An 18,128-nucleotide genomic window follows, 5' to 3' on the forward strand; every position below is an offset into this window, starting at 1 on the left:
GTCAGACTGAACGCAGAGATCAGCTGGTCATCAGAGCTGTGATCTGGGTCTCATATCAGAGTCTCTACAGACTAACATCCATCATTTACCTCTGAAGTCTTTCCCTGCAGTTCTGAGCTAGTCTTGTCTTTGTTAGATCTATGAAATCTTGACTAGTTTACTTAGGAGTAATGCTGCCTTAAAGGGATAGTTCACCCAATTATGAAAATACAGTCATTATTTTCCCACCTTCATCATTCCGGTCCGGTACAATTTCTTCTGTGGGGCCAAAAGAAGATGTTTTGGGTCACGTTGGACTCCATTGACTTTGTTGTGGTCCACAGAAGAAGGAAAATCACATGTTTGAAACAAAAGGAGGGGGAGTAAAGGATGACATTTATTGTGCGGTTTAAAATGATGTCCGCTCACATGAGATGAAGACTAATTTGTGACAATGAAAGCTGTTTCGTTTTTTTATTTGTATTTTGCCTCATGAGAGCCAACAACTTCCTGCTTTATCTCTGTAAGCTTCCTGACATTTTCCATTGAAACCCAATAACACATATAATCTTATATTTGTCCTGACTAACCACACTGCTCAGGACAGTCAGTAGGGTTTGAGACTGCGGCTGTTTCCGAAATCGCCCCCTATACCCTCATTCACTATTCCCTACATTAGTCCACTGATATAGTCCACTTCGAAAATGAGTGAGTGATTTCGGACACTAAGTGCGCCGGAAAGGCTGCCGTTTTTGCAGTTTGTGCTTGCTGTTTGGCAGCTCCAGTAATAATGAAAAGATTTATCCTGAACTCTGCTACGGAAACTAGCATGTAACCTTAATCAAACAATATAATAATCATCTTAAAAAGGATCATTTATACCTGTATGCATGATATTGGGCTGGACCATTGCGGTTCGGAAGATGGATGAATGATTGATTCAGCGGTGGGCACTATTTGAGGGAACAGCCATTTAGTGGTGTCCGAAACCATAGTGGACGTTATTAAGTGCACTCATACAATCCCACAATGCACCACAATAACGAGTTTGCAACCGATGTATGCTCGACGGCTAGAGAATACCCATAATGCACGTGAGAGTCGCGCCGTGCATTGAATGAATTCCCACGTTTCGCCAGGAGATGGCATCGACTCACACACTTTGACCAATGATATTGGGCCCACTCACTTGTCTACAATAATTTTACGATGCGACGACAATAGTTTTTGTGCGCAAAAAAAAATCCATGAAATGCACACTTTAGCCCGATTTTGAGAACTACGCCGAGACCTAAAGCACGATCAATGTATAATTCAACAGCTTAGATACGCGCGTCTTCCTCTGCTTGTAAACAAATCTCTTCTGGGTCATGTGTCCGAACGCCGGATCTGCGTCATATTCTCGCGCATGCGTCGTGGAGACACACACGGAAGACAAGAACAAGTTGGATAAAGGTGTTATTTTGATTTTTTTTTGCGCACAAAAACTATTGTCGTCGCATCGTAAAATTATTGTAGAGTCACTGTGGTGAGATGGACTTTGTAACGACGTTTTTAGTGCCTTTTATGGGTCTTGGGAGTGTAAATGTACTGAATGCCAATGGAGGCCTGTCTGAAGCCTTTCTCAGCATCAGCTTTACACTAAAATATCTTCATTTGTGTCTGAAGATGAACGGAGGTCTGACGGGTGTCGAACGACATGAGGGTGAGTAATTAATGACAGAATTTTCATTTTTGGGTGAACTAACCCTTTAATGGAGTTTCATCGCTTAAAAAAGCAGCTTCACCAGTTGTGAGATCATCCCAAAAGATCCATTAAATATGCTGAGCACAAAGCTTTAGGGAAGAATCACGAGAGAGGGAGAGGAGGTAGTGAGAGAAAGAGGAGGAGGAGGAGAGAAGAAGAGGACGAGGCTTGTTTTCTCTCAGCTCTCCGGAGAAGAAGTCGCCTCGTGTTCCTCTTCCTCATCCAGCACATGTTCTCAAATGTGTGCACTTAATTTCCCTTTTCTCCAACTTTCTCCAGGATTCTGACATGGGAAACACCACGATGGATAACAGCACCTCGACACATCCCCACAGAAACTCCACAATGCCGGAGAACTCTCTGGAGCTTCAGGTGGTCACCATATCTCTGTCTCTGCTGATCTGCGGGGTGGGAATCGCCGGGAATGCCATGGTGGTTTTGGTGGTGATCCGGAGCAAGCACATGATGACCGCAACCAACTGCTACCTGGTGAGTCTGGCGGTGGCCGATCTGACCGTTCTGCTGGCCGCCGGCTTGCCGAACATCTCCGAGGTCGTGGCTTCGTGGATCTACGGCTACACCGGCTGCGTTTGCATCACGTACCTGCAGTACCTGGGCATCAACGTCTCGTCTTGCTCCATCACGGCCTTCACCGTCGAGCGCTACATCGCCATCTGCCACTCCATCAAAGCCCAGTTCATCTGCACCGTGTCACGGGCCAAGAAGATCATCGCCTGCGTCTGGATCTTCACGTCTCTGTACTGCGTCATGTGGTTTTTCCTGGTGGACACCGAAGAGACGGTTTATGCGAACGGCGTCGTGGTCCGGTGTGGCTATCGGGTGTCCAGGAGCCTCTACATGCCCATCTACTTCCTGGACTTCACCTTGTTTTATGTGGTTCCTCTCGTCGTGGCTTCGGTTCTGTACGGTCTGATCGGCAGGATTTTGTTCCGAGACCCGCTCCCGACGGATCTCTCCGAGCAGAGGCTCTCCGTCCATCCACGCCGGCGGAAGAGCTCAGTGAAGGTGTCCTGTAACACACACAGCGCAGCCACATCCAGAAAACAGGTTCGGTCTGTCATGCTGACATGTAAAGTGTTGTAGAGTTAAGTGGACAGGGCCAAAGCCCTCTTCATTATCTAATACATTCAGGGCTTTTCCAGTGTTAAGTGAATTACAATACTGCACAAAAAGGACCTTTAACTTGCCTGTCCAGAGGCCGGATAGGATAACATCTGTTCATCCTCCCAAACAGGGCAGGACTTAGGGTGGTGGGGGCCCGCCCTACCTTCTATACATTACTTTAAATAGAACAAAATGATACACGAGCTATGTAGGCTATTAGAGCAACACAATTCTGGATAAACTGAGAATAAAAATAGAGATCACGATTCTGAACAAACAACTAAACAAAATAACATAATGTATGTTAATTGCTGAAGTCTATAAAAATGTTTAATTAATCTGAATTATTTATTTAAAAAAAAACTTGGGTTTGAATGAATGATTAAATTCCTCAATCAAATACAATCGTTTCATAGATGAATCAGCATCTTTGAACCAATCTCCTGAATGAACGATTCAATGACAAATGTTTTTTAAAAGTAATTTGTCACCATCTGGTGGCGTAACAATATAATCGATCCAATCGTTATTTGCAAAGCTAATTTCAAAAGGTGACTGGTACAGTATACAGTGTTACATGTAAAAAATAAAAAAAAAAATACAAAACGTGATAATTTATTTATATGACCACTGATTGAAGCTTGAAAAAGTTTTCCAATAAATAAATAAATAATGATTAAAAAAGTTCAAAGTGATCATGTGTTTATTGCAATGCACAAATGTCTTGGTCAGAATGAGAATAAAACACTTATTTACCTGGAAACCATATTGAAAAACAAATCATTTGTATTAGGCCTACATATAAATAGCTAAATCTATGAGTGTATAAATCTTTAAAAAAAAAACTGTTCTTGGTAAGTGCTGACATATTGTATAGATTATATACATCTCCATACACATATAGGAAGTGTTAGGCTGACTTTGACCTACAGTATGTCTACTACATCACATATAGCCAGACTCAAAAAGGGATTGACCGGCAACCTTTGCCAAAAAGGCGGCAAGCAAAACAAAATACACAACCGATGGATGGTGGGTAGCAACCATTCTCTGGGCAAGTACTCACCATTCAAATGAGTTTTAGGGTGCTTTCACACTTGGTTCGATTGCCTGGAACGAACCCGAGTTCGATTGCCCCCCCCCCCCCCCCCCCCCCCCCTCTGGACTGTGTTCATAATATATTATTTGGATCCGAAACGGGGTGCGTTTGCGTCATCAAAGCAGCAGCTGTTTACCCAGTTGCTTAGTAACGACAGCGAGCGTGAAGGCGGCGAAATGCATAGCGTTGCTCACCTCACTTTTATATTTTTGTTTTTTAACCATTGGTTTTGATTCTAAAGCTTCAGTACGTAATGACACTCGCGTCTATGCCCCAAATGTACTGCAAATGCTCTAAAGAATGCTGAAGACGAGCAGAAATGAGGTTTACAGCTCTCTGCTTGCAGTATGTCAGTCACGCTCGTCAGGAAAATGAGTGAAACACACACAAACACACATTTTTATCAAATCATATGTAATTAATATCGGTTCACTTCCGGGATTTAGTACGATTGCGTTCACATCAGCGTACCGGAGTTCACATGAACCGTACCCCAGACCACCCTTTTTAAGCGGACTCTGGTACGGTTCGCGGGTGCGCACCCGAGTTCGGAAGACCGTGTTCACATCATCCAAACGAAGCGAACTCTGACATCAATCAAGTCTCTTCTGATGTTTGTAGTGGCGTTCAGAAGCCTTGACATTAGCATCCTTATTTTGAACGGATTTCGGACCTTTACGCGCCCAATAAGCACGCACATTTTCCAATCAACAAACTTTAAATAAAAAATTAAATGACTGACATATTATTGAAAAAAAATCAACGTAAAAGGGCGGGGCCCCCTATTGGGCGGGGCCCATGGGCTTCAGCCCAGTCAAGCCCAATGGTAAGTCCGGCCTTGCTCCCAAAGCAAGAGCTCTCTGTGACGGTTAGTGACGTGAGGAGGAGTGTGTGTGTGTGTGTGTGTGTGTGTGTGTGTTTGTTGAGGAGGAGAGTGTGTTGTGTTGAGGAGGAGAGTGTGTGTGTGTTGAGGAGGAGTGTGTGTGTGTGTGTGTGTGTGTGTGTGTTTGTTGAGGAGGAGAGTGTGTGTGTTGAGGAGGAGAGTGTGTGTGTGTGTGTTTGTTGAGGAGGAGAGTGTGTTGTGTTGAGGAGGAGAGTGTGTGTGTGTGTGTTGAGGAGGAGTGTGTGTGTGTGTGTGTGTGTGTGTGTTGAGGAGGAGAGTGTGTTGTGTTGTGTTGAGGAGGAGTGTGTGTGTGTGTGTGTGTGTGTGTGTGTGTGTGTGTGTGTGTGTGTGTGTGTGTGTGTGTGTGTGTGTGTGTGTGTGTGTGTGTGTGTGTGTGTGTGTGTTGAGGAGGAGAGTGTGTTGTGTTGAGGAGGAGAGTGTGTGTGTGTGTGTTGACGAGGAGTGTGTGTGTGTGTTGAGGAGGAGAGTGTGTTGTGTTGAGGAGGAGTGTGTGTGTATGTGTGTTTTGAGGAGGAGAGTGTGTTGTGTTGAGGAGGAGTGTGTGTGTGTGTGTTGAGGTCGAGAGTGTGTGTGTTGAGGAGGAGAGTGTGTGTGTTGAGGAGGAGAGTGTGTGTGTGTTGAGGAGGAGAGTGTGTGTGTTGAGGAGGAGAGTGTGTGTGTGTTGAGGAGGAGAGTGTGTGTGTTGAGGAGGAGAGTGTGTTTTGTTGAGGAGGAGAGTGTGTGTGTTGAGGAGGAGAGTGTGTGTGTTGAGGACGAGAGTGTGTGTGTTGAGGACGAGAGTTTGTTTGTTGAGGAGGAGAGTGTGTGTGTTGAGGAGGAGAGTGTGTGTGTGTTGAGGAGGAGAGTGTGTGTGTTGAGGAGGAGAGTGTGTGTGTGTTGAGGAGGAGAGTGTGTGTGTGTTGAGGAGGAGAGTGTGTGTGTTGAGGAGGAGAGTGTGTGTGTGTTGAGGAGGAGAGTGTGTGTGTGTTGAGGAGGAGTGTGTGTTGTGTTGAGGAGGAGAGTGTGTGTGTTGAGGAGGAGAGTGTGTGTGTTGAGGAGGAGAGTGTGTGTGTTGAGGAGGAGAGTGTGTTGTGTTGAGGAGGAGAGTGTGTGTGTTGAGGAGGAGAGTGTGTTGTGTTGAGGAGGAGAGTGTGTTGTGTTGAGGAGGAGAGTGTGTTGTGTTGAGGAGGAGAGTGTGTGTGTGTTGAGGAGGAGAGTGTGTGTGTTGAGGAGGAGAGTGTGTGTGTTGAGGAGGAGAGTGTGTTGTGTTGAGGAGGAGAGTGTGTGTGTGTGTTGAGGAGGAGTGTGTGTGTGTGTGTGTGTGTGTGTGTGTTTGTTGAGGAGGAGAGTGTGTGTGTTGAGGAGGAGAGTGTGTGTGTGTGTGTGTTTGTTGAGGAGGAGAGTGTGTTTTGTTGAGGAGGAGAGTGTGTGTGTGTTGAGGAGGAGTGTGTGTGTGTGTGTGTGTGTGTGTTGAGGAGGAGAGTGTGTTGTGTTGTGTTGAGGAGGAGTGTGTGTGTGTGTGTGTGTGTGTTGAGGAGGAGAGTGTGTTGTGTTGAGGAGGAGAGTGTGTGTGTGTTGACGAGGAGTGTGTGTGTGTTGAGGAGGAGAGTGTGTTGTGTTGAGGAGGAGTGTGTGTGTGTGTGTGTGTTTTGAGGAGGAGAGTGTGTTGTGTTGAGGAGGAGTGTGTGTGTGTGTGTTGAGGTCGAGAGTGTGTGTGTTGAGGAGGAGAGTGTGTGTGTTGAGGAGGAGAGTGTGTGTGTGTTGAGGAGGAGAGTGTGTGTGTTGAGGAGGAGAGTGTGTGTGTTGAGGAGGAGAGTGTGTGTGTTGAGGAGGAGAGTGTGTTTTGTTGAGGAGGAGAGTGTGTGTGTTGAGGAGGAGAGTGTGTGTGTTGAGGACGAGAGTGTGTGTGTTGAGGACGAGAGTTTGTTTGTTGAGGAGGAGAGTGTGCGTGTTGAGGAGGAGAGTGTGTGTGTGTTGAGGAGGAGTGTGTGTGTGTTGAGGAGGAGAGTGTGTGTGTTGAGGAGGAGAGTGTGTGTGTTGAGGAGGAGAGTGTGTGTGTGTTGAGGAGGAGAGTGTGTGTGTTGAGGAGGAGAGTGTGTGTGTGTTGAGGAGGAGAGTGTGTGTGTTGAGGAGGAGAGTGTGTGTGTTGAGGAGGAGAGTGTGTGTGTTGAGGAGGAGAGTGTGTGTGTTGAGGAGGAGAGTGTGTTGTGTTGAGGAGGAGAGTGTGTGTGTTGAGGAGGAGAGTGTGTGTGTTGAGGAGGAGAGTGTGTGTGTTGAGGAGGAGAGTGTGTTGTGTTGAGGAGGAGTGTGTGTTGTGTTGAGGAGGAGAGTGTGTGTGTTGAGGAGGAGAGTGTGTGTGTTGAGGAGGAGAGTGTGTGTGTGTTGAGGAGGAGAGTGTGTGTGTGTTGAGGAGGAGAGTGTGTTGTGTTGAGGAGGAGAGTGTGTGTGTTGAGGAGGAGAGTGTGTTGTGTTGAGGAGGAGAGTGTGTTGTGTTGAGGAGGAGAGTGTGTGTGTGTTGAGGAGGAGTGTGTGTGTGTTGAGGAGGAGAGTGTGTGTGTTGAGGAGGAGAGTGTGTGTGTTGAGGAGGAGAGTGTGTGTGTGTTGAGGAGGAGAGTGTGTGTGTTGAGGAGGAGAGTGTGTGTGTGTGTGTTGAGGAGGAGAGTGTGTGTGTTGAGGAGGAGAGTGTGTTGTGTTGAGGAGGAGAGTGTGTGTGTTGAGGAGGAGAGTGTGTTGTGTTGAGGAGGAGAGTGTGTGTGTTGAGGAGGAGAGTGTGTGTGTTGAGGACGAGAGTTTGTGTGTTGAGGAGGAGAGTGTGTGTGTTGAGGAGGAGAGTGTGTGTGTTGAGGTCGAGAGTGTGTGTGTTGAGGAGGAGAGTGTGTGTGTTGAGGAGGAGAGTGTGTGTGTTGAGGACGAGAGTGTGTGTGTTGAGGACGAGAGTTTGTGTGTTGAGGAGGAGAGTGTGTGTGTTGAGGAGGAGAGTGTGTGTGTTGAGGTCGAGAGTGTGTGTGTTGAGGAGGAGAGTGTGTGTGTTGAGGAGGAGAGTGTGTGTGTTGAGGACGAGAGTGTGTGTGTTGAGGAGGAGAGTGTGTGGTGTGAGGAGGAGAGTGTGTGTGTGTTGAGGAGGAGAGTGTGTTGTGTTGAGGAGGAGAGTGTGTTGTGTTGAGGAGGAGAGTGTGTTGTGTTGAGGAGGAGAGTGTGTGTGTGTGTTGAGGAGGAGAGTGTGTGTGTGTGTTGAGGAGGAGAGTGTGTGTGTTGAGGAGGAGAGTGTGTTGTGTTGAGGAGGAGAGTGTGTTGTGTTGAGGAGGAGAGTGTGTGTGTTGAGGAGGAGAGTGTGTGTGTTGAGGAGGAGAGTGTGTGTGTTGAGGAGGAGAGTGTGTTGTGTTGAGGAGGAGAGTGTGTGTGTTGAGGAGGAGAGTGTGTTGTGTTGAGGAGGAGAGTGTGTTGTGTTGAGGAGGAGAGTGTGTGTGTTGAGGAGGAGAGTGTGTGTGTTGAGGAGGAGAGTGTGTGTGTGTTGAGGAGGAGAGTGTGTGTGTTGAGGAGGAGAGTGTGTGTTTGTTGAGGAGGAGTGTGTGTGTGTTGAGGAGGAGAGTGTGTTGTGTTGAGGAGGAGAGTGTGTGTGTTGAGGAGGAGAGTGTGTGTGTGTTGAGGAGGAGAGTGTGTTGTGTTGAGGAGGAGAGTGTGTGTGTGTTGAGGAGGAGAGTGTGTTGTGTTGAGGAGGAGAGTGTGTGTGTTGAGGAGGAGAGTGTGTGTGTTGAGGAGGAGAGTGTGTTGTGTTGAGGAGGAGAGTGTGTGTGTTGAGGAGGAGAGTGTGTTGTGTTGAGGAGGAGAGTGTGTGTGTTGAGGAGGAGAGTGTGTTGTGTTGAGGAGGAGAGTGTGTGTGTTGAGGAGGAGAGTGTGTGTGTGTTGAGGAGGAGAGTGTGTGTGTTGAGGAGGAGAGTGTGTTGTGTTGAGGAGGAGAGTGTGTGTGTTGAGGAGGAGAGTGTGTTGTGTTGAGGAGGAGAGTGTGTGTGTTGAGGAGGAGAGTGTGTGTGTGTTGAGGACGAGAGTGTGTGTGTTGAGGAGGAGAGTGTGTGTGTTGAGGAGGAGAGTGTGTTGAGGAGGATAGTGTGTGTGTGTTGAGGAGGAGAGTGTGTTGTGTTGAGGAGGAGAGTGTGTTGTGTTGAGGAGGAGAGTGTGTGTGTTGAGGAGGAGAGTGTGTGTGTGTTGAGGAGGAGAGTGTGTGTGTTGAGGAGGAGAGTGTGTGTGTTGAGGAGGAGAGTGTGTTGAGGAGGATAGTGTGTGTGTTGAGGAGGAGAGTGTGTTGTGTTGAGGAGGAGAGTGTGTTGAGGAGGATAGTGTGTGTGTTGAGGAGGAGAGTGTGTGTGTTGAGGAGGAGAGTGTGTGTGTTGAGGAGGAGAGTGTGTGTGTTGAGGAGGAGAGTGTGTTGAGGAGGATAGTGTGTGTGTTGAGGAGGAGAGTGTGTTGTGTTGAGGAGGAGAGTGTGTGTGTTGAGGAGGAGAGTGTGTGTGTGTTGAGGAGGAGAGTGTGTTGTGTTGAGGAGGAGAGTGTGTTGTGTTGAGGAGGAGAGTGTGTGTGTTGAGGAGGAGAGTGTGTGTGTTGAGGAGGAGAGTTTGTGTGTTGAGGAGGAGAGTGTGTTGTGTTGTGTTGAGGAGGAGAGTGTGTTGTGTTGAGGAGGAGAGTGTGTGTGTGTTGAGGAGGAGAGTGTGTGTGTTGAGGAGGAGAGTGTGTGTGTTGAGGAGGAGAGTGTGTGTGTTGAGGAGGAGAGTGTGTTGAGGAGGAGAGTGTGTGTGTGTTGAGGAGGAGAGTGTGTGTGTGTTGAGGAGGAGAGTGTGTTGTGTTGAGGAGGAGTGTGTGATATAAAAAAATATAAAGAAAGAAAATATAAAAAAACATGCTTATTAATTTTCTAATATTTATTTTCATGTCTATATAACTGTATCTATATAACTCTATATAAGTTGAAACAACATATTAATTATTCTAATGTTGAATTTTAAGTTGTGAAAACTAATTGCAGCTGTATTTTTACACTATGTGTGTGTATGTGTGTGTGTGTGTGTGTGTGTGTGTGTGTGTGTGTATATATATATATAAAATGAAAACATTTATTTATTAATATTAATATATTTATTTTCATGTCTATGCAATTGAGAAAAAATAAGGAAAGAAAAATATATATTTATTTCTTTTCATGACTATGACATTTATAGAAAATATAAAGAATGGCAAATTATGTATGTCTGTCTGTATTATTTTTTTTTTTTAATTTTCATACAAATGAAATGTCCAACATTTTGGGACCAGAAATCAGCCTGAAGGTGTCCTCTATTATTCAGACTATTTATTTCGGATTATTTTCCCTATCACAAATATGACCCAGGACATTCAAATGGTCAAAAAAGGAAACATCATTATTCAAGACAGGAGTTTTTAGGATCCATAATTACAGCACAAACAGTGATCTGATATTTTTGTGAGATGATGTTTTGCAGAGCATTCATAAATTATGATGGATAAACAGGTTGTGGCATGTAGACATTTTTATTATCTGGCCAAGAAAGGCCAAAATGCCTCAGACTTGCATTGAAGGAGGAATCTGAGTCATTTCGAGACCCCAGAATAACCCCCCTGACCACTCACATTTCCTCAGAGCAATGCAATCATGTGCATCTCACACAAATCAAACGCGTCCCTTCTTCTGGTGTGTGTTACAGGTCACAAAGATGCTGGCGGTGGTGGTGGTCCTGTTCGCTGTCCTCTGGATGCCGTACCGGACTCTAGTGGTGGTGAATTCCCTCATGGACCCGCCGTATCTCAACACCTGGTTCCTGCTGTTCTGTCGCATGTGCATTTACACCAACAGCGCCGTCAACCCCATCATCTACAACGTCATGTCGCAGAAGTTCCGCGCGGCCTTCAAGAGGCTCTGCGACTGCAAGCGCAGGTCAGCTCAGGGCCGAGCCGGAAAGAGCAGCGCCAGTGTTTACTACAGCGTCATTAAAGATCTGTCCAGTGAACACACAGCACAGAGAGCCGAGCCGGAACACGCTACACTGTAAAACATTATTGTGATTTTAACGGTATTTTACTGTAAAAATGCTACGGTGAAAAACAGTTCATTGGTTAACAGAAAGTTTCCGTACTATATACGGTGAATAACTGCAATAGATCTTACCTTACATTTCATTTAATTTTACAGTAAAATACCGTTAAATTTACAGTTTTTGGAAGTGAAAAAGAACAAGTCATTGTGTAATTTACAGTGAAAACTCGTAAATTGGCATTCCCAGAATTCCCTGCGTGACACTTCGCATTTGATGTATTTTCATTGCAATAACTATGTTTTTTCTTTGTTTTTTGTTTTTTCTGTTTTTATGTTACATCTGATGTTGTTAAATTAATGTTTATTGCATTTTTTAAATTTCACGTGTGTTACCATGATAGTGTTTGTGTGAATGACACTGAGCACCTTATTTATATTATTGTCCTCTTAAAAGCTGCTTGTGATGGGCTTTGATTCATCATGTGATTCTCATCTCCACTGTGATTGGTGGTTGCCCATATATATCAAAGGTACATGTGTGGTTAAATTGGTTGGTTAAACAAGGTTGGTTAAATTGTTTACAGTGTAAACTTAATCATTACAATATAAACCTTTAAATTATATGGTTTTGAACTGTAAAATATATTTTTTTAACCGTGGTTATTACATTATAAACCTTTAAATTATATGGTGCTGTCCCTAAAAACCCAAAACGTTACTGCCGTATTTTTTACGGTAAAGTTCTGGCAACCACAGCTGCCTTTTTTTACCGTAAATTTTACGGGGATTTTTTTCACAGTGTAGTGTGAACACGCGTGATCTGAGCACAGTGTCCTCTGATTAATCACACCGATGCACTGTAAAAAAAATCCCCGTAAAATTTACGGTAAAAAAAACGGCAGCTGTGGTTACCAGGACTTTACCGTAAAAAATACAGCAGTAACGTTTGAGGTTTTTAGGGACAGCACCATATAAATTAAAGGTTTATAATGTAATAATTACGGTTTAAAAATGTTTTATTTTACAGTTCAAAACCGTATAATTTAAAGGTTTATAATGTAATGATTTATGTTTACACTGTAAACAATTTACGGTAAAAAGCATTTTCATTAACTGAAATAATGTTAAACTACCAACCTATTGAAATACTAATATCTGTTATGTACCTTTGATATATACGGACAACCACCAATCACAGTGGAGATGAGAATCACATGATGGATCAAAGCCCATCACAAGCAGCTTTAAATTAAAAAAATGCAATAAACATTCATTTAACAACATCAGATGTAACATAAAACCCTAATGAACATGAAAAAACAAAGAAACAACAGTTATTGCAATGAAAATACATCAAATGCGAAGTGTCACGCAGGGAATTCTGGGAATGTCAATTTACGGGTTTTCACTGTAAATTACACAATGACTTGTTCCTTTTCACTTCCAAAAACTGTAAATTTAATGATATTTTACTGTAAAATTAAATGAAATGTAAGGTTAGATCTATTACAATTATTCACCGTATATAGTACGGAAACTTTCTGTTAACCAATTAACTGTTTTTCACCGTAGCATTTTTACAGTAAAATACCGTTAAAATTACAATCATTTTTTACAGTGTGCAGTTCATGAGTGAGATGCATGCGTTACTACGGAAGATATAGTTGGGTAATAATTCTGAATTGTGAGATATAAGCTGGCAATTCTGAGAAAAAAAGTCAGAATTTTGAGATAAATAGTGTCAACTCAAAATATTTAATGACATTTAACATTTTGCCTTTCTTCTTCATGTATGTATTTCTTTAAACAGGCATGCAAACTATATTTATGGCACTCAGACAGGTATATTCTGTGCAATTGTGTTTAGATTTTTTTGTTGTTGATACATTTGTAGTTTCAACATTATTTGTTGTTCAGATGTTCCACTTTAAAAGACAAAAAGTGTGTGTAAAGCTTTGGCCACTAAAAATGTGTGTACAATTGACCAAATTACTCCTGGAGCCGCATTAAGATCTCCATATCTCTGGGATTTAACTATACACGGCTTTTAAATGAAGATACAAAAAGAAATGTTTGTTTAGAACCAGAATCTAAAAGGATATTAAGATATCTTCAATACTTCTTGAGTTACAGGCATGCAAACTTGGGGCAAAAAACACAAGAAGTGCTTTATTCACATTTTTGAACGGTCAGCGTTGGCGTATAATGAGACAAAGATTGATAAAGTCAACAGATTCCACTAATAGATCTGCCAATCTCTGTCTGAAAATAAAATAATGATGCTGCCATCTTTCTGAAGTCATTTTTAACCCCCTGTAATTTGGCTCCAAATCTCAGGTGAGAATCGCCATTTTGACCCTCCTCTACAAAACAGTGATTACTCAGTGCATTTACATCTGTGACATTTCATATTTTGGCTTTCATCACTATTTATGTTTGTCTTTCTACGGAAAAAAGAATCTTTAATATTTTTTACAGGCATGCAAACTTTGGAAAAACAGTATTTATTGCACGCAGACAGGTTTATTCTAGGCAATTGTGATTATAAAAAAAAAAACAAAATACATTTGTAGTTTCTACATTATTTGTTGTTCAGATGTTCCTCTTTAAAAGACAAAAAGTATCCGCTGTGTGTAAAGTGACCCACAGTTGGTTTTTGGCCACTAAAAATGTGTACAATTGACCAAATTACTCCTGGAGCCGCATTAAGATCTCCATATCTCTGGGATTGAACCATACACGGCTTTTAAAATGAAGATCCCAAAAGAAATGTTCGTTTAGAATCAGAATCTAAAAGGATATTAAGATATCTTCAATGCTTCTTGAGTTACAGGCATGCAAACTTGGGGCAAAAAACACAAGAAGTGCTTTTTTCCCATTTCTGAACGGTCAGCGTTGGCGTATAATGAGACAAAGATTGATAAAGTCAACAGATTTCACTAATAGATCTGCCAATCTCTGTGTGAAAATAAAATAATGATGCTGCCTTCTTTTTAAAGTCATTTTTTACCCCCTGTAATTTGGCTCCAAATCTCAGGTGAGAATCGCCATTTTGACCCTCCTCTACAAAACAGCGATTACTCAGTCCATTTACATTCATGACATTTAATATTTGGGCTTTAATAACTATTTATGTTTGTCTTTCTACAGAAAAAAAGAATCTTTAATATTTTTTACAGGCATGCAAACTTTGGAAAAACAATATTTATTGCACAGGTTTATTCTAGGCAATTGTGATTATAGAAAAAAAAAACGAAATACATTTGTAGTTTCTACATTATTTGTTGTTCAGATGTTCCTCTTTAAAAGACAAAAAGTATCCGCTGTGTGTAAAGAGACCCACATTTGGTTTTTGGCCACTAAAAATGTGTACAATTGACCAAATTACTCCTGGAGCCGCATTAAGATCTCCATATCTCTGGAAAAAAGTATCTTTAATATTTTTTAGAGGCATGCAAACTTTGGAAAAACAATACTAATAAACTCAAAAATTTGGTTGATTTGACATAGAATGAGCCAACTATGTTTTTATTTTTATTCCATATGAAAAAATCATAGGATTAGCAAGTCATGGCAACTTGTGTTTTTACATTACATAACTCATCAGAATATGTTTCAACTTTTAAAAAAATTAGTTATATGAGTTTCGCTCGGTTTTCTGTAAATTTTTTAAGTTGGAAATGATTTACAGTGGCTTCCGTTCATTTCTGTATAAAGAGTGTATAACGGTTTTGCATATATATTATGAATGATCATGCATCACTGTGGTTGTGATGATCGATCCAGTAAATGTTGACAGCGATGCACTCATAAATGTGAGAAATCATTCATTACTCAGCTGTTAGTGTGTCCGCATGACTCTGTTAATGTTAAATTAGGAATAAAACGTTTTAAGGGAACCATATCAGGAGGAATCAAATGGCATTGAGTTTTTAAATAAGAGTTCATTGTATTAAGAAAATAAAAGGTAACTTTTAAAATTGCAAACTTCCTTCCAAGACAAAACAAGAAACCTTCCCCATAAATCCACTTTTAATGTTAAACTTTAAACACTTTACATTTTACATGCTCAGTTCGAACTGTGTGTGTGTGTGTGTGTGTGTGTGTGTGTGCAAGCGAGAGAGTATGTGAGTGTGTGTGTGTGTGTGTGTGTGTGTGTGCGCGAGAGAGTATGTGTGTGTGTGTGTGTGTGCGAGAGAGTATGTGTGTGTGTGTGTGTGTGTGTGTGTGTGTGAGAGAGAGAGAGAGAGAGAGAGAGAGAGAGAGAGAGAGAGTGTGTGTGTGTGTGTGTGTGTGTGTGTGTGTGTGTGTGTGTGTGTGTGTGTGTGTGTGTGTGTGTGTGTGTGTGTGTGTGTCTGTGTGTGTGTGTGTGTGTGTGTGTGTTGAGACCTGAACATTACATATATTTGATAGTACTTTAACTTTAGGAAACATGTGATGCCTCATGATATGAACCCTTTAAAACGCAAAAGAAACATTGGCAAAATTTTACTTAAAGCCTTTATCTAATGCATTACATGTTTTCAGGAATAATTGTAACCAAAGTTAAAATGTATTATAATATTCTCAGATTCCAGGTTACATAAACGGTTTCTTCCTCTTCAATCTCTGTTGTGTTGTGATTGGAAAGAGTTTAGTTTTCATCTGAATGTTTCAAGAGCATTAATAAATGGCAAAGAAAATACATTTGTCCTGGTGTTTCATACCTGCTCACTTCCTTTAGCCGTTTTCATCTGTCCTTCTGCTTCATTCCTGACAGTTAGCAGTAAAAATAGCCGTTTCTTCATTTCCTGTGGGAATAAAAGCACACACACACACACACACACACACACACACACACGTCGTCAAACACGGGTCAGGTTTCTCTGATGTCAGTTTCTGTGTTTCCACTTTCTTCTGTTCTCTTTGTAGTTATTTTTGTTTGCTTGATTTTTAGCTATTTTAGTGTATGCTTTCATTTTCTCTCTCGCTGTTTCAGATTCTGTCGTGCTCTTGATGTGAGGGACGGACGGTTATTCATAAAGCACACACTTATTTACCCAGAATTCACTTCTTACTTGCACTGAATGTTTCACTCAAACGTAACACCACTAGTTCTGTTAACTCTTATTTTGAGTCTCTCGTGCTCACCAAGGCTTTCCAAAAATACAGTAAAATTTGTGTAATATTTTTATGATAAAAAAAAAAAACATTTTCTATGTGAATATATAGTAAAGTGTCATTTATATCCTGTGATCAAAGCTGAACTTATCATCATTACTCCAGTCTTCAGTGTCACATGACCCTTCACTAATCATTCTCATAACATTTATGATTATTAATGTTGAAAACAGTTGGAAACCATGATAGATTTTATTTTTTTGTAACATTATAAATGTATTTACTGTCACTTTGATCATCTTAATGCATCCTTACTGATTCAAATAACTAATTTATTAACTGTTTACTTTATATGGATATTCAGTGGATGCATTTTAATTTTGGTATTTTTATATTATACACACACACACACACACACACACACACACACACACACACACACACACACACACACACACACACACACACACACACACACACACACACACACACACACACACACACACACACACACACACACACACACACACACACACACACACACACACACACACACACACACACACACACACACACACACACACACACACACACACACTGCCCCTGCCCCTGCCCCTGCCCCTAAACCTACCCATCACAGGAGACATTCTGCATTTTTACATTTTCAAAAAACATCACTTAGTCTGATTTATAAGATGTTTTTCTCATGGGGACCTAAAAATGTCCCCACAAGGACGAGGATTTCCGATATTGCCATCTTTGTGTGGACATTTTGTCCCCATAACGTAGGGATTACCAGTCCACACACACACACACACACACACACACACACACACACACACACACACACACACACACACACACACACACACACACACACACACACACACACACACACACACACACACACACACACACACACACACACACACACTGCCCCTGCCCCTGCCCCTAAACCTAACCCTCACAGGAGACATTCTGCAATTTTACATTTTCAAAAAACATCACTTAGTCTGATTTATAAGATGTTTTCCTCATGGGGACCTAAAAATGTCCCCACAAGGATGAGGATTTCGGATATTGCTATCTTTGTGGGGACATTTTGTCCCCACAACGTGATGATTACCAGTCCACACACACACACACACACACACACACACACACACACACACACACACACACACACACACACACACACACACACACACACACACACACACACACACACACACACACACACACACACACACACACACACACACAGAGAGAGAGAGAGAGAGAGAGAGATCATCATCACAGAACCATTTTAGAGCAAATAAAGAAATGAAAAGAGGAAATCAGAGGTGGTGTGTGAAAAGTTCTTTATTGGTATTAAAAAGAGAAAAGACAATGAATTAAATGAGACAATAACTAAACGAAAGGGCAAGAAGAGGGCATTACACAAATGAATAACAATTACATATAAGGTTGTAGGCCATGCAAATTGCACATGTCCCGAGAGCTTTTTGTTGAACGGGAGTATTCTTAAGAATACTAAAAAGGTAGATTTACAATTTGACAATTTACATTTATGAATATAAAATCTACATAGGAAGAGAATTAAGTTGATTATAAAGCTGTCATTGGGATCCGCTTAAAAAAAAATCCTAAAATAACAGATTTGGGATTCATTGAAAAACAAGAATAAGTGCACGACCAAAACAAATTAAGACAAATTTCAGTGTCATTCAAAAGGAACATTTAGTGACAAAATCAGATCCAAGTCTTTTCTTAGGAAATGTTTTGACAGGGATGTTATTTTGTGTACTTTGATTGTGAGGGAAAATCTTTGTTTCATCGTGCATATAGGCCTATTTGTCCAATTAAATTATCTATAAGGCTGTTCCTAACAAACCATACATCAATGGGAAGCTTTATTAAGCTTTCAGATCATGTTGCCTATAAATCTCAATAATAATAATAAAAAAAAAGACCCTTACGACTGGGTTTGTGGTCCAGGGTCACATACGAGACTGCAGGAGGGACAGAGACAAACATGGCGAATGAATGAATGTAGTACATTCATACTGAACATCTTTATTAGCGGTCGTGAAGTAATGATTCATAATAAGCAGTGAGATGGCCTCCTCTAGTGGCTGGATGAAGTGACTGC

General features: G+C 41.8%; 1 protein-coding gene across 1 annotated transcript; it reads left to right on the top strand.

Moving 5' to 3' along the window:
* Nucleotides 1-2,071: 2,071 nt before the first annotated feature.
* LOC307132123 (thyrotropin-releasing hormone receptor) lies at nt 2,072-10,892 on the top strand (the record flags this gene model as incomplete). The annotated part of the gene is made up of 2 exons (XM_079826289.1): nt 2,072-2,794; nt 10,548-10,892. 2 exons carry the CDS (start codon nt 2,072-2,074, stop codon nt 10,890-10,892), a joined length of 1,068 nt encoding a protein of 355 aa, XP_079682415.1.
* Nucleotides 10,893-18,128: the final 7,236 nt, after the last annotated feature.

The sequence above is a fragment of the Gobio gobio genome (genome assembly GCF_949357685.1).
Source record: "Gobio gobio genome assembly, chromosome: 10".
Lineage (NCBI taxonomy): Eukaryota > Metazoa > Chordata > Actinopteri > Cypriniformes > Gobionidae > Gobio > Gobio gobio.